At 38.7% G+C, this 25,048-nt stretch overlaps 2 protein-coding genes across 6 annotated transcripts in view; both read right to left on the reverse strand.

Moving 5' to 3' along the window:
- arhgef18a (rho/rac guanine nucleotide exchange factor (GEF) 18a) overlaps positions 1–11,579 on the reverse strand; it is a 20,768-nt gene extending 9,189 nt beyond the window's left edge. For 2 of the 4 annotated variants that reach the window (XM_067474348.1, XM_067474346.1), the window contains exons 1-13: positions 11,433–11,579; positions 6,965–7,029; positions 5,838–5,966; positions 5,334–5,440; positions 4,689–4,829; positions 3,787–4,034; positions 2,536–2,661; positions 2,223–2,343; positions 1,861–2,103; positions 1,422–1,498; positions 1,107–1,288; positions 712–767; positions 150–329 (exon numbers count right to left, since the gene is read on the reverse strand). In XM_067474348.1, coding sequence (XP_067330449.1) covers positions 150–329; positions 712–767; positions 1,107–1,288; positions 1,422–1,498; positions 1,861–2,103; positions 2,223–2,343; positions 2,536–2,661; positions 3,787–4,034; positions 4,689–4,829; positions 5,334–5,440; positions 5,838–5,902 — 1,546 coding nt within the window. In that variant the 5' untranslated portion in view covers positions 5,903–5,966; positions 6,965–7,029; positions 11,433–11,579. The remainder of the gene's footprint in view (positions 1–149; positions 330–711; positions 768–1,106; positions 1,289–1,421; positions 1,499–1,860; positions 2,104–2,222; positions 2,344–2,535; positions 2,662–3,786; positions 4,035–4,688; positions 4,830–5,333; positions 5,441–5,837; positions 5,967–6,964; positions 7,030–11,432) is intronic. The other 2 variants (XM_067474347.1, XM_067474349.1) reach the window with 2 other exon arrangements.
- Positions 11,580–12,389: 810 nt separating this feature from the next.
- The window catches only part of insra (insulin receptor a), a 50,193-nt gene continuing 37,534 nt past the window's right edge, over positions 12,390–25,048 (reverse strand). The window contains exons 9-22 of one of the 2 annotated variants that reach the window (XR_010910592.1): positions 23,580–23,747; positions 22,682–22,880; positions 22,218–22,510; positions 21,611–21,750; positions 20,545–20,704; positions 19,986–20,082; positions 19,803–19,870; positions 17,979–18,208; positions 17,658–17,768; positions 16,671–16,830; positions 16,085–16,214; positions 15,544–15,678; positions 14,339–15,363; positions 12,390–14,044 (exon numbers count right to left, since the gene is read on the reverse strand). Coding sequence is in view for 1 of the 2 variants with exons in the window: in XM_067474345.1 (XP_067330446.1) it covers positions 15,006–15,363; positions 15,544–15,678; positions 16,085–16,214; positions 16,671–16,830; positions 17,658–17,768; positions 17,979–18,208; positions 19,803–19,870; positions 19,986–20,082; positions 20,545–20,704; positions 21,611–21,750; positions 22,218–22,510; positions 22,682–22,880; positions 23,580–23,747 (2,249 nt within the window). In the remaining variant the exon portion in view is untranslated. Of the gene's footprint in view, positions 15,364–15,543; positions 15,679–16,084; positions 16,215–16,670; positions 16,831–17,657; positions 17,769–17,978; positions 18,209–19,802; positions 19,871–19,985; positions 20,083–20,544; positions 20,705–21,610; positions 21,751–22,217; positions 22,511–22,681; positions 22,881–23,579; positions 23,748–25,048 lie in introns of both variants that reach the window. The other variant, XM_067474345.1, reaches the window with a different exon arrangement.

Here is a 25,048-nt window from a genome sequence, read left to right on the forward strand (position 1 = left end):
TATTTCAGTTATCGAATACATATCCAGATAAATTAAAATCGTTTATTCATAGATAACCAATGAAAACTATTGCTATTCTATACTCTTTTTCTACTAATGCATTCATGAAACTAAGATTTATTTCTGAAAATTGGATAGTAACGACTTACTCTCTTCAATGGCTCTGTTGAGTAGTGTCTCTCCCTGGTGGAGGTCAGTTGGAACTCCTCTGAGCAGCAGCCCTTTGTGGGGAGCTTCCTGTTCCATCACAGTTTCATAGAGGGCAGCAAAGATCTTCTGCTTCTCTGTCAGACTCCGCTTTATCTGCTCATCCCTCAGCTTTAGAATATCTGAAGGCCACCAGAATAAAGCAAACATCTTTGTCTTAGTAGATAGAGAGAAATACAGTGACTGGCTATTGCCAGTGTCAATGTATACACTTTTCTTCATCCTTTCAGAACTCGGAGCATACTTTACTGTAGGTTGTTGTGGCTCTAACATTACTAAGGTCTAAAACAAGAGTGTGTGGGCTACACATATTTTTCTAAGCATTAAATAAAATATTGGAGCATCACTGCAGTTTTTACAGTAAAATGCAATAATGTATAATGGTAATTTTTGGGGGATGTATTTTGCAAACTTCCTATTGCAATTTCATTAAAAATGAGATAAGATATACAAACTTGGGTGTTCATTATAATAAAAATGGAAAGATAATCCTAACTGGCTTACCTTGAAATTGTTGCAGTTTGTTAATCAAATCATGGTATCCGTCATCTTCTGGAGCACTGAATCATACAGAGATCTTGTTCAGTAATATTAAAGACATACATTTGTGAGCTTTCCACAACTTTGGAGTCACACAAAATCTCTGAAAATGTAAATGAAATATGTGCCTTTAAAAGACTTAAACATATTGCTTTTAGAGACAACTACCATTACTCATATGACTGAAAAAAAAGGGAGTAATTGCTATTTAAAGAATTTATTGTAATCATGGAGACCTTAATAGTGGTGCTCTAATATCAGTTGTCATAAAGTGTTGATGCTATTAAGTTTAATGATTCAAACATTCATGGTCTTGTAATAAGGATAAAACAAGCTCTGCTGTGTTCCAATCAACCTACCTGATCACTGCTCCCCGTATGAAGGTCATCCAGGTGATACATTCCTCTCTGGAGCTCGTGTGGATCTCATACATCTCCGGCATGTTGGAGATATAGGCAGAGATAAGGAACATGGCTTTGTCTTCATTGGCCACTTCCCTAACTATCAGTCTTTGAAGGGGTATCACTGGTGGTTTGTTGTCCTGCATGAGCCATGATAATATTTATTTATTTTTTAAGATCATTAAATTTTTAAATAAATAAAGTCTGATGTGGGAAAATGTGACCGGGGGGTGATAGAGTGCCTTTACACAGTAATGTTTAGGCAGCACTTACCACAGCAGCAAATACAAGCTTCTGATCTTTCTCTTGTAAGAGGAGGAGCATGTCTGAAAGCAGCACGATATTGACATCTAGAGGGGAAGGTTGATACTGCTTAACAAAACACCACAAGTGCTTGATGTTTTGATTTAAGTTGCAAAGAGAGATACACTTGCACATGACTGTTATTCTATGACTCTTATGTTAACACAAAACTATGTTGTTGTACTGGTTCTCTGGATCTCTCCACTTTAGTAGTATTTTCCTATTAGAATTTAACCTTCATTTAAACATTAAAAACAAAAATATTAGCAATCCAGCAACTTCATGCACCGTCCCTTAACGTTTTATCAACAGCAGAGCAGTGCGTGTCAAGAGGCAGACAGGAAAAACAGGACACATCTGTAGACAAAGTTATCAATTCTTTCTATCGTTCTGCCTTCTTGTCACTAACCTTTTTGTCTACCAGAGGACTTCCAGCTAACAAAGCCTCGATGCAGCAGTACCCTGTTGCCCTGGATCAGATCTTCTCTGCGGAGCAGCTGACCATCCTTCAATCGACCTAGAGATTTGGGCTCCAGACGCTGGCTCAGACGAACAACTTTTTCATATTCACTGACCTGATCGTTCACCTTGGTGATAGTGTCTTTGATTAATGCCAAACCCTGTATCAAAGACTGGTATTCACCTGTTTCAGCTGTAAAATACTTTATATCAGGAATCATTCCAGTCAGAATTTGTGTCACCAAAAAAAAAAAAAAATGTAATAAATAAAAGACAGTAACCATAGTAACAGAGACAGGTAACTGATTTTACCTTCAGTGTTCTCTATGATTCGCTCCACCAGGATGGGGTATTTTGTGATGCGTTGGGTGACCAACAGAAAACATTCAGGAATTCCCAATCTTCGTACTAGAGGCAGCTGACCTATTTTTTGCTAGAAATTATGGAAATGCAAAATGCAAAAGGTTTGTTGCCTCATGTGTTTTGATTCTTGCTTGTAACATTTTCCATTCAAAAGTGAGCGGTTTAAGATTAAGCATCAGACAAATTCTAATGCATTCTCTCTGCAACAAAACCCAACCAGCGCATACACGTGTGAACTGACAAATGAAAATAGATTGCTTACCTTAATAAGGATCTGAAACTTCTTGCTGCTCTGTAACATTTCCTTGTAAAAGCTGATGGCATCATTCTGATGGCTGCAGAAAAGACTGTAGCTCTGCATCATTGATTCTCCGAGTGTATGTGAAAACTACCACAGCAAGAGTACAAAATAAATTCATAAAGTTACATTGCTACAACTACAAAGCACTTGACTTTAACATTTTATCTTTTATCTTTAACCACCAGCAACTATAGCTGGTGGTTACAAGCCACTCAACATTTTCACTAGCCACTATTTAAAGAAACTTTAAAATTGGACAGAAGTTATTCTGATAGAAAATCTATCCCCCCTTCACCTGTTTAGCACTGTACACTTTAGAATCTGTGCAGTGCAATATTATGGGGGGAGTGTCTGAGCAAAAAACAGAAGACCTACACTTTGTAATGTCCCTGAATGCACCTTGGCTGACGACTCTATGCAGTGTATTTTTAAATGTAAAGCGAGCATGGAGAGAACATCCAAACTTCACACGATAAGCCCACAGCTTTTAGACTGGGGACCCTTGTGCTGCCCCTAATGCTGCCTCTTTACAAATCATCAGCAATCTAATCTAGAAATCTCTATTATCCTTGCACAAAGAATAGGGCTCCACTGTACAGTTAAATGCATGCATCAATGCTTTTAAAGGTTTAATTCAGTTTAGTTAAACTACAAAAAATGAATAAAATCCAGTGTGTTTGGGAATTATGCAATTATATGAATCAATAACATTTGGATAACAGACAACTTTACAGTAAAGCCAGTAAACCCATCAACCTTTTTATCTTTCTGTAACTCTAAACAATAATTTCCAAAAGCCTTCTGTTGAGAGTACACACATGGAAAAGTACTTGCTTTGTGTTATGTTAAAGGATGCCTTCACTGACACTGAACTTGCTTTGTTTGGATCTTGTTTGAGTAGTACGTATAAATGAATGCCATTTCCCTCTGATTTTACCTACATTAAAATATGTGCTTCTTCTAGCTAAAAAAAATGCCTGAGTATGACATCACTTGGCGGAACCTTCAGTTTAGATTATACCATCTTGTTGCGCACACTATGGAATTTGTAATCCCGATATTCTGTAGCTGCCACAGATACAGTATTATCTGTATTCCGGATGATAAAAAAAATCTCCTGCAGGTGATGTCAGCTAGAGGTGTTTTTCAGCTAGAAGCAGAGAAATATTTGAATGATTTAAAAAGCCTCGGCCTTAAATGACTCTTCCTCACCTGTGAGATGAGGATATCCCCCAGCTTTGTGATCTGATAGTTTGGGCTTCCTTCCTGCTGACACTGCATTAGTCGTTCTTTGAGGCAGTTAAGGAAGTGCTGGTGTAGGCCGAGCAGAGCTTCCACACCTGGGAAGAGCCGCTCCAGCTTGGCTTCATCCATCAGCTGAGACTTCCTCAACTCATGCATGTAGACACAAAGAAGGATTTTCAAAGTGCGTACATGATGCATCTCCGTCTGCATCAATTCTATGAAAGTGACAAAAAAAATGGGATATTTTTATCAATACCTTTGAAAGAGGTCTAGGTTGAATAAGTGAACCATGTGGGAACATTTGTCTCTGGCATAGTGACATAACATAAAAATTGTTTTGAGGTGAACTTGTCCTATTAGACAAATGACAATTATTGGTGTCATTAAACATACTGATAGTTTACTATAAAAAGGCCCTGTGAGTTAAAATTTGGTTAATGCTCAGGATGCACACTGGTTGGCTGGTCACGCATCTCCCAATTTTTGGAATCATTTTGCATAGGGGTCCCTAACTTCTGTCCTCGAAATCCAAAGCCCTGAACTGAAGGTTGTTAAGAAAGCAACTTGGTCTTCAGTAACGCGTCAGCAGTGCCACAGGCTGATCACCTCCATGCCAAACTGCATTGATGCAGTAATTTGTGCTACCCCCTAGTTTTTAGAAGTTGGACATTTTTCTATTTTAAATCCTCTTTTGATTGATATTTGATTTGATCTGTAATATTTTGAGACAGTGGAATTGATTTTCATGAGCTATAAGCTGTAATCACCAAAATGATAACTCTAGGTTTTATGAATCTCAAATGTAGTGTTTCAGTTTCTGAGGTCATGAGGTCTCATTTTCAAGCTTTGACTTGACTTGTGCAACTTACCATAAATGACATCCTGCCTTTTTGCATCTTCTTTGTTTAGCCCCTTCATATAATTCTGGTCCACGGCAGTGCTCCAGGACTCTGCCTCCAGACCCTGGGAATCCACTTCAAGCTCAACTCGCAGCCCCACATAATGGGAATCTAGATTACACACAGACAGTCACACAAGGTGTTACAGAAACAAGTGAATGGCGCCTTTCTACCTATTGGCACTCAAAATTATACACACACACTGATGGGGGAGCTGCTATGCAGCCGGCCACTGGTAACAACTAAGTTGGGGTTCAGTGTCTTGCTCAAGGACACTTCAACAAGTGACGGGGATCGAACCACCAACTGCGGTATTGACGGACAACCGCTCTACCTTCCTGCACCACAGGTGCCCACAATCATGGTCATATGAGTGTGTATCTCAGTGCATCATTAGTACCCATACAAGATGAATTTTAATGTCCTACTTTTGTCACCAGGAGAGACAAAAATGTCTTTGTATATATATTTAGTGGGGGAGAATTTACCTTCATAGAAGTAAATTAACCAAATTAAAATCTGAGGTTTGTGTAAGCTATTTTTACAGTGACGTTAAATCACACTGTTGAAACAGAGCCTTCAGCAGCTCCTCATTCCCACTGATAACTAACTGACCTTCTAGGCTGATGGGCTCAGCTAAGGCAGAGCTCAGTGGCACAGGATCCTCAGAGGGCAGCTTCAGTCGCAGGCCTTCAACATCATCCATTTGTGCTGGACTGGATCTGGACCGTATGCAATGAGACAAGGTACAAGTAAATTAAAATGTGATGAGGTCAGTGCAATGCATTCTCTGTCTCACACACACGCGGTAATTCTGTTGTCCGCCTTTCCTGCCTTGCCCTAAATAATGATGAAAGCTTCCACGAGACTTGGATGATGACTCTTTCCTATCTGATTTGGCAAGTATACGAATAATGAGGTCAAAAGGAAAAATGTGACTAACAACAAAAAAAACATGACATGACTAAGAATCACATTTTTGTGAGGCCAAAAATTAACCTGGAAAAACCTGTGACTAGGTTCGAATTTCAGCATTTGATTCTTTACTGGAAAACAACCAATTTCAAGCCAAACAAACTACATGGAGGAAACAACTTATCAAAATACAAATTTACCAACCTTGGACTTTTGTAATAATAAGAAGAAGCAGGCTGAGCACTGTGTTTTTTAGGGGTCACAGTCATGCCAGGGTCATGGAGACATGCGAGGAAGCCATTGGAGCCTGGGGGAACAACACTCTCCCCAGTGCTGAGAGAGACCAAATAAACAGATGCAGATAGAGAAAAGCAGTCTGTGAGTAACAGGGGCAGGAAAAGAAATTCAGTGTAAAAGACTAAAGACAACTTGGAAATTTGCAGCAAACTTGTTTTCATTACTAGAGTAGACCTCCTAACATTTCTAAAGACAAATGATATTTCTTAAATTCCCAAAACACTTAAAAGTAAAGACCATATGGAACAATATATTTTATCAGCTAATTTAATAGGTAAATCATTAAAATGCCAAACTGGATAATCCTTAATTACATTTATTTTGATAACGTAGTTAGTTTTGCATAACATCAACATAGAACTGTATGACACATTACCACAAGGTTATACCATTGAATGAAGTTTCTCTCAGCACCACTGAGAGAAACAAGGACATCAAGGGTTAAAAGGTTAACTGATGTCTACACAACAGACGTCTATCACGCCAACAAACAAGCAAGTCCAGGCTGCTGGCTAAAAACTTATCATGAGTTGAGAGGATTTAGTGTTGGTTTTAAACATCTTTAATCCTACTGTTCATAAGCACCACTATTTAACAAAACAACTGAAGATATCCTTTAAAAAGGGTCACTTCACCAATTTTCAACTTACTTTCTATGGCTTTACTTTAGGGTGTAAATGTACATTAAGGCTTTTTAAACTTCCCTATGACCTCCCTTTGTTAAAATATTTTTCTACTTCTAGCTGAAAAACTCCTCCAGATGATGTCATCTGGGGGATCTCTGGAAAAGCAGTTTGGCTATGATTACAAAGTCCATAGTAAGAGCAACTAGTTGACATAATCTGAACTGAAGGTTCCTTTACAGTGATGTCCTCTGGAGGCATCTGGATTTATTTTGATATAGAAAAGTCAAAGGTGAGTTTCAAAGCATTTATGCACATGTACTACCCGTACTAGAAACAAAAGCAGCAAGTTCAAAAATCAATGAAAGTGTCCTTTAAGGACTTCCACAAAGAAAATTCAACTAAACATACCTGAATCATTTGTGATCAAGGGCCACTTTGCTGATTCACAAGCCCTCAAACAGAAAACAAGCTACCTACAAAAGAAAAAAAGGAGCAGAATTGAGAAGAGAAAGCATTTCTTGCTGCTAAATCCAAACATGCTTTTCAAAGACTTGCCCCATGGAGAGGGAACTGGTTTGACAAACCATGACAGAACAGCACAAGTCAGACCAACTCTAGGGCAAAGACATAACAAAAACATTTGTGGAGAGAACAGAGCTGCACTATGGTTACAGCAGCTTCAAATGACATGATTTATTAGAGCGACATTACAGTAGCTATTTGCCCATGAATTAACATTTCCTGTTGTTAAAGCTGTTTTAATCTAAATGTACCGTTCACTCTTCCACTCTGGATATTTCTCATTCATCAAGTTTTTCCCTCAGATTTTATTTTAGTAAGTGGTAAAGAAAAGCCTCTTTATGACTGCTTACTAGTTAAGCATGCTTTCCAAAAAGTTAGGAGTAAATGTTTTTTTATTACAGTAATCAAGAGGACTTCATGGCCAAAAGCTCAGAGGATTCACCACAAAACAAGCTCTGTTCAGACAAAAAGGTCAGGTTCCCAAAAGTTACATGCAAAAAGCAAAACAAAATGGAATAGTAGAAGTTAGCCAATAATCACTTCATCTGTGACAGAATGACTGTCACGGTTCATATACACTTCCGCCTTTTTGTCTTCCTCAATTTCCTCGTGACACTGGAAAAATAATACAGTTCTCTTAATCCGGTGCACGAAACTAAAAAACCATAGACACTGAATATTCTTGGCACACGGACTGACTGAGTTCGGAGCCAACTTGAACAGAAAGTAGAGTGTGCCACAGTTTTACTGCAGCAGTTCACTGCTGACTGTGCCTGTGAGTGGACATAATAATGGGCCCTAAACAGTAGATGCAATCAATTTACTCTTTAGTAAAATGCCTTTACCCGATTTGACAGCAGAACTAACAAAGCTTGTAGCTCTGAAAAGAAGTAGCCATATTCAGCAGGTGGTAATAAAAAATAAAAAAACAAAACAAAAAAAGCCAGAAATGTACCAAAATGTTTAAATCAACTATTTCAAACTGGATACCAGTAAAAAGAGTTGAGACACAAGTTCTCCTTATAGCGTTGTCTCACTTGTTTTATATACACACAAAGACAAAACAAAATCATAGTCTTCAGCATACTACTTTGTGGATACAGTTTTGTTTATATATATACAAAAAAAGACCAAACAAACAAAAACAGGCCAACATGCATTGTGAAAATCTAACCATAACATATTTTAGATTTCACCCCACTTCTATAAGTGGAAAGCCAAAGCTGGAAGGCTCCACACCAGTTGACACTTGAGTTTTACAAATGCTTACAGCACCTGGTTATAGCTGCAACTCGGGTTGTCTGGCTTGGCACTAAAGCGTCAGTGCTGCCACTTATGGACATCATTATATTAGACTTTACTGATGTGGATTATACGACTTCTCAGAAAAAGACATTAACTCAATAACAATGTCCTGTTATGTAGATTGAAGCCTTACCCAAGTTTTTCCAACATGTCACGCAGTGTTTAATAATTAGTTAACAATTGACAAGTTGTTAAGCAGAAAAATTAGCATAATAATTTTTTAATTATTCACTTAGTCTGTTACTGTAACATTAAGATTCCTGAATATTTTCCCCAACACTTCTTTGTTTTCTGGTATAGAAATATTAATATTATAAGTGTATGCTTTGGACTGTTCATAAAGGTGTGAGTGTGTACACACACCAGACCAAAAAGGTGATGCAGCCTCTGGCTGTATACCATATTCTAAATTTAGGAACTAGAAATCTCCTCAGAATACAAACTACTTTACGGCACCGCTTGCTTTCCCCCAGGTCCTTGTATTGTATTACTTTCCTTAAACAGTTGTTTCTAAGCTTCATTGTATGTAATTAGCCATATTTTGGTTGTATGGTTCAGCCCCTGTATTGAGGACCAACCACACCTCAAATGATTCACCCAGACTGGGTAGAAAGGTAACAGAGCGGCATGAAAGACGGTTCATACCCTAAAGAGACAAAACAAGACCAGCAAGTCTTCCAAGTAACCTGAAGAGGACCGAAACAAGGGAAGGGAAGAAAAAAGAAAACGAAAAGTTGCGTTTGTGTGGAGGAGTTCTCTTCACTTCAACCCTGCCTCAGGACATGCACAAAGGCCCCTGGTGGTCTTCTCTCAGATCATGTACCACTAGTGAATAACACCTCATCATTTAGCATGATGAATGTCTTAAAGTGGATTGATAAAAAGAAACCAGTGATCCGTGTTGCTCATGTTTTTAATACACCCTGGAGGCATGTTCACATCACACATTTTATTTATTTATTTTTATCCTGTGAGTTCAGGGTCAACTGGCACAGTTTTTACGCTGGATGCCCTTCCTGTTGCAACCCTCCCCAATTTCTACCAGGCTTCAGACCGGCACTGAGGGGCTGGGGATGGGCTGTTGGGGATTCCATGTCTTGCCCAGGGTCTGTAGGCGGCCACTCTACCCCACTATGTTCACATCACACATAATTTGTCAAAAGCAACAGATCGGACAAACACAATCATTTACATTTGCTTCAACACAGCAATAAGTATTACTTCCACTTTCCATTCTCCTGCGCCTGCCTTAAGAAACAGTTTTACTAATTATCTTAGTCTGTGTTTCTACCCTGACTTTAGCGAGCCATAAGTGCATGCCAATCTGTGTTGTCAGTTGACCGTGCGAACGAGGTAATACTACCCCAGCATAATGAGTACTAATCAAGAAGACTTCCCGGCTGAAAGCATATGAGATTGTTTTGAAAGTGAAAGCTTTGTAATGGCCGTCCAGTTTCAGAAGATTTTCCCTCTCATATGTGGTACAAAGAGCCCATTTTAGGAGAGTAAAAACTGTGTCATGCCACAAAAAGGTTGTAAAACCCATTTAGAATAATTTTTAATTGAGACAGACATTCATTAAAATAAAATCGTGTGTTGCTCACTGAAGCTACTGCCAAATGCTGCCATCATCTGCCTCAGTAAATTGTTTCCTAATACAGTCATTCCTGACTCTGGAACCTGTAGAGTTAGAAAACATAGCACCACTGTTTGAATGGTTTCTGTAACAACCCTACATTACTAATGGTGCTGAACGGGCCAGTATACTGTCATATACAGTAAAATCATGCTGGAGATGCTACTCGCTGCCCCTTTTTAACTGCGAAAGCCAGCGGAAACAGTGTTTGTTTAATTCACGCAGCTCCATGATACCGTCGTAGCTTCTGGTAATTTTGCATGTCTCTGTGGTCGACTGACATCTGTTAATGGGTTTTTGCTTTGTGCCTCTTTGTGCTCTTGTAGTTTCCTTGCAAGTGCTTCTTTGTTTCTCCTTTTGGGCTTGTTTGGTTTTTAAGTGACCTCCAAGACTTTCAAACTAACTAAACTAAACTTTCTGTAAATTCCCTTTCGAAAGGTCTTGTTTTACATCTGTTTTATCTTGAGGTTGTTTTGCAATGCTGTGGTCGTCTTGTGTGTCTGCTGTCATCTCTTTGAACTTAAATTTATCTTTTAACTTACAAAGTAACCCATCAACAGCTCCAACTTCAGTGTACACGCTACAGAAAACTTACTAGTTGATAAATATTTATTGTCACAGAATATATTTGAGCTGCAGTTCACAGTGAGGTTTAAATACAGTCACAGTACAGTAGTCCCCCACGCAGCACCTTTATTTTTAGTTGACTGGAAACACTAAATGTTGTATTGTTCATTTCTAACTAAACCAACCACAAAAAAACACAATCATTATTTTGAAGGGAGAATTTGCAAGCCGATAATTAAAAAAAAAAAAAAAAAAAAAAAAAAAAAGAATCACAAGCCAGTTTGTGTATTAACAGATTGGGAATGTGAGGAATGTCAAGGTGGTCGGTAAACATGACGTTAGCAGAGTCTGATGTATTAAAATAAACGTCAGATTAAACAAACAGAGACAGGTGCGTTAAAGCAAACAGGTGAATGGTCAAGAGTCGGAACAGGAGTGGCCGCGGCTGAAAGCTTCGCCACCTGATGTTTGCCAAGTTAGTTACTGGTTGACGGGTGGGGGTTTAGCTGGTAACGCTAACGCCAGCGTTACTTTTGTGCTGACGAGAGCTTAATAGAAACCAAACTGACACCAGCTGACAGCACCCGACCCCCCCTCCCCCCTTGTCTGCAATCTCAGTTTGGGTCACTTGCCCAGGTACCGTCGATTAAAGGAGAAGGAGCGAAGCAAGGTCACCGCTTGGCAAACGGCTGTTTCCCCGAAAGTGAAGTTTGGTTGTCAGTTGACCTGCGGCGACTCTACATCATTCACGTTAGTTGACTTGCTGGCGTTTGGAAGTTAGTCGCGTCCGTCCTTAAAGTGTATTAACGCAAATATTTAAACAACCAAACGGCTCTTTCGTGTTACCTGTTGTCGAAGTAAAGTGGGCCACACGCTCCGTTTACTACCAGTTGAAATCAAGGGACTGAAACAGCATCTCTCCACAGCTCCCACAGGGAAAAGAAGACGTAACAAGTGCACGCACCGGGGGAGGAAAAAAAAAAAAGGAACCGACGGAAGGAGGAGACCTGGACGAGCCCTTCCTCCTCCTCCTCCTCCTCCACTACCACTAAGCATTGTGGGAATAACATGATGCAGTGCAAGTGCGTCCAACAAAGCTGACTGACTGCTTTAAAGTTTCTGTACAAATGAAGCATCCGTCATATGTTTACTTATTTAGTATAGTTTGAAATGGCGGCTGCTTTTATTTACTTCTGTAGGAAACCATAGGGGAAACAAAATAGGAGCTCAGTTAATGGTGGTGACACATTAACTCAAGTGCTTGACCAAGACTTTGGGAATGTATCTATTTCGTTTCTCGCACTTACTCAAGTGCAGTTCACTGGAAATGCTTCTTAATCTACCACTTTTCAAATGGGTTACTTGAGTGAATTAACCCCCTAGCAGTATGTAAAGTGTATCAAATGATACCTTTACCAGCAAAGCTGGTTTTATTCCACACGCAAACTGAAATGTTTGGTCCTTATTGTATTAATTCCCTGAAATTCTTTCCCATATTTCTCACAAGTTTGTTTGCAATTTACAGCAAAAATAATAATAAAACCGTTCTTTTATAAAGTATAGTTTCACAGGTTTTTTATTTCCCAACATTTGCTTTTTCATTGCCACTAACTAAAGAATACATTTGAAGCCCGAAAAATTAATGTTTGATCATTTTTCAAAGTAACTTCCAGCAGAAATTTTATGAGGAGCATGTTCAACACAATGTTAACAACAAAATCCACTTCAATAGTGTTTTGAAGGGATTCTAGCCTTTTTCTGTTAGGTATTTCTGTTATTTTTTTTAGGCTTATTATTTTTAAAAAAGTATTATTAGGATGATTGAATTTGCCTCAGGGTATATGGTAAACCTCTACCACTAACATAGAGGCAGATCATTTGAAATAACAGTTGTGAAAGAAGTTCTCAAATGTTCAACATAACCAAAGTACCAATACATAGAGTATGTGTACAAATACTCAGTAAAGGTCCTGCATTTAAAATTATATGTGATAAGTTTAAAATAAAAGTGCTATTTATACTTAACCGGAACATTCAGAGGGACATAAATTTAAAAATGGTTCTTTCTTTCTTCCAGTAATAGAAGTGGAGTTGCAGATTTTTGTAACTCATTTATAAAGGTTGCTTAACCTTTATAAAATATCAAAATACATTTTTGTTTTGTAACAATCTGTACAGCAGCAACCTAGCTAACAATTGCTGCATTTGCAAATATACAAATATAAAGTATAATACCTGTACTTTCATCTAAAATGTAGTGAAGTATAAAGTAGCATAGTACAATTCAAGCATCTCGAATGCTTACTTACATATAGTGCTTGAGTAAATGTATTGTACTCCTTGAAATGTGCAGTTACTGGTCATCAAATGTTAAACCAAAGCCAATGGCACTTTAGCAGGTAAATGAATAAAGTGAGGTTTCTTCTCTTTTACAATGGAGTCACATTAGAAAGATTTACAAGACTTATTACATGACTTACACTTCTGTAATAAACAAAACCTGTGTAACACCACCCGCACTGCCTTCATGTGAAATCACTTTGATAGCCGTTTTTGGAAAATCAGGTTTGGTTACTGTACACTCAGCCGCCTGTTATTAGATACATCAATCTAAATCATATGCAGTCTAGCCTGTCAGTGGCGTCTGAATAAGAGTATATAATTCAAATGTATAATAAATGACCTCTAAAATTAAAATGGAGGCAACTTAAACAAACTAAACTAAAAACCTTTTATTAAAAAAAAAAGAAAAAGAAAAAAAACGAGGGAATTACTGCAAGAGTGTTGCATTAGCCTGCGGTTACTTTCGTCTACCTAATTTACAGCATATGGTCACTTATTGTCCAGCAGGTGGAGTCATTGTAGCATAGCACTTTTATGAGAGCTCAGCTTCAGGTACTGAGCCCAACTGTGATAAAGTCATGTGATCCACTTTTTTTTATAAATCCCAGTGAGTTACCATTGTCTCTGTGTATATAGCCTGACATAGACAGACAGTTGTTGGACACAACCATTCTTTGAGCTACACGTCGTCTGTCAATACATATTCTCCTTAATTTAAGCTTAAAATAAGTTCTATATTTTGATAATTGCATTTTTGGTAAAGTCTATCCATTTCTATTGCCATTATCATCTTGATGTCTCTGCATACTTGACTCAGTTAGATGAAACTAACTTCTCTCCATATATACACTAAGAAACCTCACTATTCACTGAAGTCACACATTACTCTCTGGACATCATGTGTAAGGACACAGAAATAATAAGCACTGCCAGAGCCTCTGCATGAATGCACCTTGCTGCAATATTTACAGCACTATTTTATTTGATCTTGATATGATGGGCAGACATCTTAAGCTGAAGACGCCAAACACCTCTTCTCCCAGGCGTTGTTTAGCAAAACGACCAAGTGCTGTAGGTTGATCACGAGTCCAAAAAAGCTAATTAGTATAATTTTTCTGGATTAGAAAAAAAATAAACACAAGAGACTAACATGTAAAAACATTTTCTATGACTGGAAATACCTCAAGAAAGACAACATATAAGCTATGTACAAAATCATCCATAATATATTTATATATTTTATCTTCTATGCCCACTAAAATATACCAAAGAAGCAGCTATTGGTCAATTTGAGGAACTCGTTCGCCAATGTAAAGTTCAAATATACTTCAGCTGTAAATGTCAAAACTCAAAGAAAAAACCAGGAAAAAAGAAAGAAAAATAGGTAAATAAATTAAAAAACATATAACCTGGCAGAGTCCTGTGTTTATGCTGTGAGCCATTTGGAATACTGCAGAGTGTGAGGAGCAACTTCAACCAGCTTCTCCAGTGAATAAGAGTTTGTTCGAGGATAGGTTGTCTTAGACCATCCAACAAAGTTCCCAAAGCCTTTCATTTTCAGTTCGTCATCCGCTTGCATACAAAGATTTAGACACAGTTCTATGACAACTGATGTAGGCTACAGACAAAATAGAAGGTCACTTTTCTCAAAACTTTGCAACCCATGGGATGAACCCTGTTGAATTAGGAGGAGAGTCAGTCTGGACTTTGGCGAGGGGCCAGGGGGGTTTAGCAGCCTTCTTGTTTGTCAAGAGTTTGTTTCACAGTTGAATCCATTATTCACCCATTCTAGCACAACCTTGGTAATATATTTACAGTATATAAACTACAATCAATAACATGAGGGATGCAGGAAAGTCATCCTTAAATAGAAAAAGTGTCTTCTGGTGTCTGTGCATGGACTTACTGTAGTGTGTGTTTGTGGCATCTGAGAAGAAAAATAAGGTCCTGAGATATGCACTGAGGGGCTTCTAAAGAGAGTGTGACAAAAGTGTGATCTATATAAAATGACAACAAAAAACAAAATATATTTAAATCTATAGCATTAATGTTTTTGTGCGGGATTTGTACAGTTTGTTAGGAGGGGCTGGACCTTGGTAGGCCCAATATTCGTCCGTTGGTCTTTCCCCCGTTCATGTGTGTGAATGGGATGTGGTGCTCTTCGTAACTGCCTCTCAGGCCCATGGACGCGGCCTCGACCCTGTCCAAACACGGCTCCCTCTGAGAGTAGGACGAGGGGTCCAGTGGGATGCTCTCCATATTTTCCATGTCCAGGTCGAAGTCTTCGGTCTCGGGCGGCTTGTTCTCCTCACTGTAGAAGAAGGAGACCTCCTGGAAAGAAGGATGCAGGTCGTCCCGCAGCATCTCGATGATCTCCTGAAAGGTGGGACGCATCTTGGGGTTGTACTGCCAACACATCTGCATTAGATTGTGTCTAGAAGGAAAAAAATACATAATTTAATAGAACTTAGTTGTAACTTGGATAATAAAGCTGGGAATATTTTATATTTAACTTGTATTCAATATTACAAAAAATTGAATCTGACATCCTTTTTACAATACAGTTCTAGTTTCTAATCTTTCTGCATCTACATTGTCCTTGGCTTGGGCTTACAGTCTGTCGGCACAGTTGTCTGGCCGATCCAGGTAACCACCATCCATGACGAACTTTAGGACCTGCTCATTTGACAGGCCCTGGTATGGCTGCTCAGCCAACGTGCTGATCTCCCACAGCACAACCCCAAATGACCTGGAAAACAAGCGAAGGAAAGAGGACAACAGCAACACAAGAGAATGAGGACAGGCCAATTAGACGACTGACAGATTAATTCTGGGAACAGATAGATCAAGGGCAGAAACGGCTGCAGTAGTGCTGTAAACAATGTCTTGCTTTGACCTCATATTTTAATATTTGTAATGTGTTTACTGTTATTCTGACCTGGACTCAGGAAGCTATTTGCCTTTGGTAGATTTGTTTGCTGTTATAAACAATTTATAACAAAACTCAACAACATACAGCAAAGAAAGTTGCAACTGATATGTGATGTTAAACATTATTTCCTCCTTTAAATAATTGACACCCGCTGTTACTTGTAACTCTATAGGCTATTTACAGCACCTAAACTACACATTCATCTAAAGTCAGTGTCACTGACCAGCAGTCTGAATGTGCAGTGAAGACTCCATCCTTCAGAGACTCAGGTGCCATCCATCTGACGGGTAGCAGGCCCTTCCCCCCTTTTCTGTAGTAGTCGGTCTCATAGATATCTCTTGTCATACCAAAGTCTGGGAAGAAAAGATAAAAGTTAAATACCATGTGAGTTAAGAGTCAAACCTACACAAGTTGTGTCTCATGCAAGACCCCATAGCTAAGGCAGCATCCCTGAACCAAAGTGTATCAACATTCAAGCATAGAATTAAATCTTTATAAAAGGTAATTATCATCAAAATATTACGATTTAGTTTGTTTTAAATAAAACAGTTATGTCAAATAAATGCCAAATGCAAAATAAATAATTAGTTTGTACTATAGTTTACAGTTCTTGTCGCAAAACATCATGGAGGAAATTTTAAAGCATCAATTTTAGTCCAAGCATTACGGCAAAAAACAAAAAAACTTATGAAAATCAGTAAAAAAGTAAATTTATGGTTCTCCACCACAAAGGGTTGTCACAATGTCAAATTATACACCCAGTGGCTTTAACCAAATTAGATCTTTTTCTGTGCCTCATAAAAACACACCTCCTATTTTGACGGCAAGATCCTGAGCTACCATGCAGTTCCTGGCTGCCAGGTCTCTGTGGACAAATTTCTTGGCGTTCAGGTAAGCCATGCCATCCGCGATCTCAGCAGCCATTTGGATCATCTCCTTCAGGGTCGGTGGTGGACGCCCAGGGTTGTTCTAATGGACCCAAGACAGATTTGTGATTTATGATTTGCTAACACAGAGATTCACACATTTTCCCATAAATTACTTATGATTTAGTGGTGATTCTGACACGATGTTTTGACACTTTAAAACACTACTTTTAAGATCGCACAGCATAAAAATATTAAAAACAATATAATAAACTTATATTACTGAAAATTGATTATTACACTTGACTTGAACAGCTTGACAGCACCATGCAAATCACATGTATACATTTCAAAATAAAATTTGTGAATAAATATAAAACTGTAGAGTAGTTGTAGCTATTCTGATAACAATACACAAATAAATCCACAACAATTTGGCTGAAGAGAAAACAGCAAATGGAGCGGAATATATCAGCCATCTTACAATTCTATTAACCTGAGCATCTGTGAAGAGTCCACATACAAGGAATCATTGGGCAAGCAAAATGTAAAGCAAGTACTTCTAAAGTATGTCTAAGGGCACCACACGATCTTATGTGTAGTCCACTGATAGTACAGTCATCCTGTTGTTAATGCTGTTACAACATGGTTTCCTTTACAGATGTAAAAAGGAAGCATAAGATATGTGCAACGTGCAACAACAACATGCAAGTTGTACATCTAGCGACATAAAAGCAGAAGTGGAAAGAAGAAGCTATAGATATGGTATAGCATACTAAAGATCTATAGATGCAGTATTTCTTTGTTTTGACTGTTGCAAATGCAGGTTCAGGTGCAACTACAAGTTCAATCCAACCTAAACAACCATAATTACAATTTAAACCCAGAGTCACTGTGCGATTCAGGGGGTGAGCACTTTAATCTCATCACCTCAGCATCAGGTCGCAGAGAGCGCAAGAAGCTCTTCAGGTCTCCATGGGTCATAAGCTCCATTACCACCAGGGTGGGCTGCCCCTTGGACACAACACCCAGAAGACGCACCTGGAAGACAAGGACAGGGTTTAAATTCTTATTATGTTACCATGAGAACTGTGGGAGAGGTGTGCACATTAAAGGACACTTGATATGCTCTTCTGATGACAAGAAGTGTCTAATTACAGTTAAAACATACTCTTATTACTCTCAGTGAAGCACGTGCATCGTAATGTCACGTGTTTATGTACAACATGGATTGATACGGTCTCTCCTTACCACGTGGTGGCAGGTGAAGGCCTTCATGACCGAGGCCTCATTCAGGAACTCAATTCTCTCCCTCAGGCTGGCCGACTCATTCACCGTCTTCACTGCTACACGGATCTCAGCCTCACCCTTGATGATGTCCTTGGCGATACCTTCGTAGACCATGCCGAAGGACCCCTGACCCAGTTCTCTCAAAATGATGATCTTCTCTCTTGGCACTTCCCATTCATCCTCCTCGTACACTGCAAACACATTTCCAGGCATGCACTAGTTTATAATTGTAGAAGACAGGTTACAGCAAGAAATTGAATAATCTGACTGCACAGATGATCTTAACTGATTACAATTTTAATATTAGAAGAAATCTTGTTAATAGAGTATAAAGAAAATTTGGGTTTGTGTTTTTGGCTTTCTGGACATCTGAATTAATTGAATACGGCCCCAAAACTTATCATGCATTCGTACATGAACAATTATGAAAGCACATTGGTAACCTTTATAAACCAAGTCAATAAACCAAGCAGAAGTCCATTAACATTTTGATTCTGTTAGTGCCAACAAAAGGATTTCAAAGCAAAACCACAACCAGTTATGGGTGTTAACATGTTAGAATCACTCGAGACAACTAATATTTAAATTTGAACCTATTTGTTTGTAGTAAAAATTACAGTCCACACTCTGGGCACTGTCACTACTAAGGATGGTAATCGGGAACAGATTCTGTTTAAGAGCTGGCTCCAAATGGTCCAGTCAGCAGAATCATACGTCCTGGAGGTTATTAATTCCTTTGACTAAAGCTGAAATGTTTTCCTGACAGTGGAGCACCTCAGTAACCCACGTCATGACCCCAAACTCTATACGTATGCTGCTGAAATATTGCAACACTAGGTAGTTGTGGAGGAGATAAGGAGTGTTCACACTATATAAAGATAAAAGAGCTTTGTTAACTCAAAAAACCTGTGTAGGCCTTTTTTCCCTGCAATTGATCAGGCATAGTTGATAAGCAGTTGTGCCAGTAAGCAAAATTAATAATGGCATTGGTGTCAAAGAAATCTAACCAATTACAGATCTCAGCATTTGTACACTGGAGCTCTGAAGTCTCTGAATCATGTTACTGTGAATTGCATCTACCGTTCAAGTCGCAGAAACACACACTGTGTGTATTAAGCTCAGGTTGAAGTTTTTTTTTCTGTTATTGTTTTAGTTTTTTGGGTTTTTTTTGGTCCTTTCGGTTTATCCCTTGATTTCAGGGTCGCCACAGCGGTTCATTGTCCGCATGTTTATTAGTTGTTTTCTTTTTTTTGAGTAGTTTTTTTTTTTTTTTTTAACGCCAGATGCCCTTCCTGATGCAACCCATCCCCAATTTCTATACAATGTTTCCTTATTAGGGGAGGAAAGCAGAAAATAAACTTCTAGTGTGATGACATTACAGACAAACCTTTACTATTCAGTGAAGGCTTTAAACTAAAGGCCGACTAATACTCCACACAACAGATTTGGTGACAAGTATGACACTAACATTCCAATGTGGGTGTTAATTTACAGTTACGTGTCAGATTTGACCTGTTGATTGCACAACAGTAACATCTGCACTGCACAAGATCAGGCTGTATCCTGCATTATTATGGATGTGAGCAGATAACTGAGTCTTTCTTAATGTGTTGTTCATCCTTCACAATCTCCACTGGGATGACAAACACAGTAGCCAAAGAAGTGACCAAAGAGTAGTTACATATTGGAGCTGAAATCTCTTAAATCAAGACCAAAAATCAAGGTTAAGCTCAAAATTCAGCTTTAACGATGTTACTGATCAAATAGCTTAAAACCTTTGCTTACCATCATTGGCACTGAGATACTCTGGGTTTGAAGAGGCATAGATGGGACCACTTGGACCTTGAGTTTGACTAAAAAAATAAAAAATAAAATAAGGAAGAAACACATTTTTAGAATGTAATAACAGACAAAATAATGAATAAGAAGAAAAATGTGACAGCAAACAGGAAGTGAAAAGTAGCGTACCTCTTCTTGAACATGAAACATCCTACACCTGCAAACAGCAGCAGGACAATGACGATGACTGGGCCAATGATTATCTTTACAACGTGGAGAGGATCGGCTGTTCAAAACATCCGCACAAACAGTGAGTCGTTTTGCCGGTAAAGATTAAAAACAAGATCTTAAGATGATTTTGAAACACACATGTTAAACTGCAGCTAAGATTGACTAGCTGCTCTGGAACCATAATCTGCTCAAGGCAAGTCAGTATGATGATGAGTCATAAAATGTGTGAAATGTCATTATTCTGACTTTTCATACATTTCCATTCAAGTTTTATCTGCATTAAAAGATCTTTAACAAAAGGTAATGGCTAGTAAGATGTCATCAAATAATAAATGGTTAAAAAACAGTGGTTGGACATTTAAGTGTTTTCCTAAACGCAAGTTGTTATGTTACTGCTGTTATGTTAAATGCTTGCCCTGTTTAATTACAGTTTCTCTAATTTAAATTTTCAATTAACAAAAATGATTTCCTTTTAAAGGTATATATTAGATTGACTTTATGGCAGGCGAAGACTTACTTGGGTCCTGTATGAAGAAGTAAGTGGGCTCGGTCCAAGACCCGTTCCCAGCAAGCGAGGTGGCCCGGATCCTCACTGTGTAGTTCCCAGGATGCATCACTTTCAGCTTGCAGCCATGGACCTCTCTATACATTTTCCTCGACACACAGTAGTGCAACTCCTGCACAAGAAAATGGTGAAGGTTTCATGTAGTGGATGGAAACTATATATTCTTCCATAATAAACTGAAAACAGTAAACTGAATACTGCTTGATATTTTGTACCTTAGTTGACATTTTATTAGGTACATCTAGATACAACAGTAATAACATAGCTTCCTTCAGGAAAGTGATACTGTGTTTTGTCTACACTGTTTAGGAAATGTATTAATTCAATGTTACAATGTAACTGTTATTATTTTACTATATAATCTTTGCTGTTGCACTGTACTCTATAATTTGGCCTAGCTTCATTTATATAAATGTCTGTATGCTGCAGTACTGTTCACACCACCACTTTCAAAATGATCACTCAGGTTTATAAGTGCCTCTCCAAAACAAAAACAAAAAACAGAGCATTATAATTCTAATAAAAGAGGACTAAATGCAACAATGCTCCATTACCTGATTATTTGACTACTTTCCACTTTCGTGTTATTTTTTTATTTATTGTCTCCCTTAGCAAAAGACAGCCTGCAGCACCAGACTGATGTTTTGTAGACCTGTCGCCATGGAAACCTAAATACGATGCAGTGCCAAAATTACTTTTCCATCAAGGTTATCAACCAGATGTTATTACGGAGACCATAAGGCCAAATTTCAAACAACAAATATTGTCCCTGTTATATTTGCGTGTGCTGCAAACTTGTTTGAAGATGGATACAGTTAATTCTATCTAAAGTAGATTTCATTACTAGCTGGTATTGCGTTTAATGAGAAAGGGAATAACAGTTCTTAGTATATGTGTTTACGACAGGATGAATGCATGTGGACTCATGTACTGACCTTAAGACCTAAACCTTGACATGCACAAGAGCAATCATAGGTTGACAGATGTGTGTGCAAGAGTATGTGGTGTGTTTCTTCACCTCAGTATCCCCCAGTCTCTTGTAGTTGACCTCATACAGGATGGTCATACCATTAGGAGCTGCGGGTTCCATCCATGTAATGTGCACTGTATTTTCTGTCACTTCGTAACGAATGGGACCCACAATGTCATCAGCTTTGTCTGCGAAGCAAAGTTAGACAGTTTGATTAATAATGTTTCTATATACTGTAACTCAGGTTTGAAGTAAATTGAAAATGCACTTCAGAAACATCCAGCCTGCCAAATGGATGGAGCTCATTAACATGCTCAACATCAAAACACAAAAATGCTCTGAAAATACCGAAAGGGAATATAAAGAAATGTAAGAATTCTTTCTGGGTTAGTCACGTGACACTTTTTAGATACAAAAAAATCAATTAGTATAGCTGTAGGAGATTTGATAGTATAAGTATTAGTACAAAAAGTTGAGTACAAAAACCAGCAAACTATCATTCAAGAACTAAGAATGTTGCCAAAATAAAGACACCTGGTATGGAATAGGGAGGGGATGAGACGCAACTAATTTTGGTTTGGTTTTATTGCATATACCGGCATTACCCAGTTCCTTTGGAAGAGTAACACAAGAATAAGCACAAGTGCCTCCTCACCTTCAGGCAATGTGCGAGCGCTGACGTACGCTGCCATGCTGCAGCGAGCCGGGTCAGTCGGGTGGTTGCAGGCGTGGACCTCGATCTGGTAGCTGGTGAAGTGGCGCAGGTTGGAGATGACGGTTGAGCCTTTAGCATGGACGGTGACCACGGTCTTGGTGCTTTCAAAGGTTTCCTCAGCCTCTGCGTCATTCTCAGGGATGTGTGTGCCCTCAGAAGGGCTTGGGGCGGTGATGGGGAAGAGGTGCGTTCGATTGGCGATGCCCATCACAGAGCGTCGCTGTCTCGGCCGTCTAAACAAGACAGGTTTCATGTATTAAACTAAATGCATAAAATGCATCACGTTTTGAAGATAAAAGCAAGAACAGAAAAAAAATTTTAAAAATAGGGAGCCATCATGATCCAAAGTGTTATGCAATGTCTTAACATTTGGTTTACAGCTGGAATGTTGTCAGTTGCCTTACTTGATCTCAAACACTTCGTTGTGGAGGTAATTCTCAAAGGTTTTGCGATACTCCGAGTCCTCTTTCTCCTTCTTGAGCTCTTTGTCGGTTTTGGGACAGGCACAGCATCGTGTTTTATGACCCTGGTCCTCCGTCTGGTTCCACTTCTGCTCCTCGTCACTGTCCACCTGAGTGGGCACCCGGGAGGGCAACTTCACCCCTGATGAAAAATAAATCAGACATGGCAGCTGGGGGTCAAACTAATCAAAGAGAATGGGATGACAGGTGCAATAAACACAGACACATACTCTGTAAAAATATCAGTATACAAACCATCCCACAGACATGTCTGAGGGGCATATGTGTTATTGTCATACTCAGGCCCTCACCCGCTCTAGTGGAGATAAATTAGCAGTGACATGACCTCCCCGCAGACTCCCATCTCTTTGGAACTTTAGGAATCATGGGAGTTCAGTAGATGAAAGTTTGAGGTTTCTTGTGTGCTATCATGACAGTGGTTAAAGCTACACAATGAGACCCAAACACAAAATAAACTGCACCTTTACTGCCCTTTCACAAAGGCTCCACTACACACTCAAACATAAAAAACTGTACATAATGAAAACAACCAGCATCTCATCCTGTACAGACATCATGAACTGTCCCTTAGATCTTTCCCTACTCTCTTGTGACAGCTGCCTTTTAAGAGTTGTATATGTTTTATGTACAGTATGTGAGGTGTACTAAAAAATAATCCACAGTGAGGTAAAGCTCGATTATTTACTTGTTTGGTTGACATATGTAAAGAGAAACAAATTAATATCAAATTAAAATCAAGAGCAAATTTACCAATCCAAAGCTGGTAAAAGACAAAACTTCTAAAACAGAATCTGAAACAGCCACAGACAGTGCGGCTTACCCTTCTGACAGTAATTGGTCTCGTAGAGCCCGCTGGCTTCAGGCTGGCGCTGACAGAAGACCAGGTAGTGAGTGATGTTGCCGTTGGGGTCATTTGGAGGTTTCCATTTGAGGATGATCTGGGAGGAAGAGTTTGATGAGGAAATCGGGTCTAGCGGGACTGAAGGTTCTGCAGAGGCAATAAGAAAGGCAAAGAAAGTTGGAGGAATTTTAACCGCAAGGTAGAGAGTGTGTAACAACATAAAAAACATGATAATAAACGCAATCCCTCTCAGATATGCTTTTATTAATCTGACTGCATCAAAATAAGTTGGCGAGTACCCTCTTTGGTTCCCCTTCATGTATACCAAGTTTTGAAGTGACAATAAACATTCTTACCTTATCTGAACGAGCCCTTCATGTAAACGCTGCAATGGCAATCTTACTAGGTCGTACCAAAATCATGTTTACATATCACTTTCAACATGGCACAAGACTGAACCATCCAGAAACGGATGCTTTAATAGCTGCAGTGTAATTGCAGACAATTGATAACTGGTTAAGAGAATGCCCTAAACACTACTGACATGAGAAATAAACAATTCCCCTGGAACAGTCATGTTTGCCCGCCTTGTTTTATTGAGACAACTCTGGCCTCATACATCATAAGTGACTTGATTTGCTGTCCAATCTGGCATGTATGTGAAATATCACACGTGTACAATGGCTCTTTCCGTGTGTCTGGGCATGTTTAAAGGAAGGACCGAAGTGAAAAGAGATCAATGTTTAAAATCATCGCTTTACAGATCAAATAAGCCAGCAAACAGTTATGTTGGCTTTGTATAACACAGGCTCATGCATCATGGGTCTGGACAATTGATGATAACTAATTACATTGATTAGATTCAAGATACACACAGCTTTATTAATCCCAGATGGGAAATTGCTTTGCCTCGTACTGCCATGCTTACCATAAGTGCTAACTACTAACACATGTTTCCAACAGTATTCATGCTTATTAACCATTCAATAAATAATATTTTTTTCCCCAAACTAAAGTGGTTGTGAAACAAAACACGTGATCACATTTCAACTATGTTAGTGAAAAAAAGGTTACAACCCTTAATTATTAATTTTTACTGTAAACATTATGTTACACTGGGGTTACAGTTAACAAATGTCTATACAATAATTACTGTGGTTTAATAAATATTAAAGGAGCAGTAAATTAACACATCATGTTACAATTTAAATAATGAAACTCAGTTACTGGCAGAGTGTTGCTCTGTGACCAGCAGCTGCTTGCTCTGGGCATTTCCCCTCAGTCCTGTTTGGGACCTAAACTGCTGATGGTGCCAACTTTGTTTAATTTTTTCATTGTCTGTATTTTACAGTTAGTAAAGACCAAATAATCATAATAGTCATTTTTGTTGTATTTCTTACCCTCTCCCTGTGTGCCACAGGAACGTAATTGGTGCCTAATTTAATTTT

This window comes from Channa argus, chromosome 14 (genome assembly GCF_033026475.1).
Source record: "Channa argus isolate prfri chromosome 14, Channa argus male v1.0, whole genome shotgun sequence".
Classification (NCBI taxonomy): Eukaryota; Metazoa; Chordata; class Actinopteri; order Anabantiformes; family Channidae; genus Channa; species Channa argus.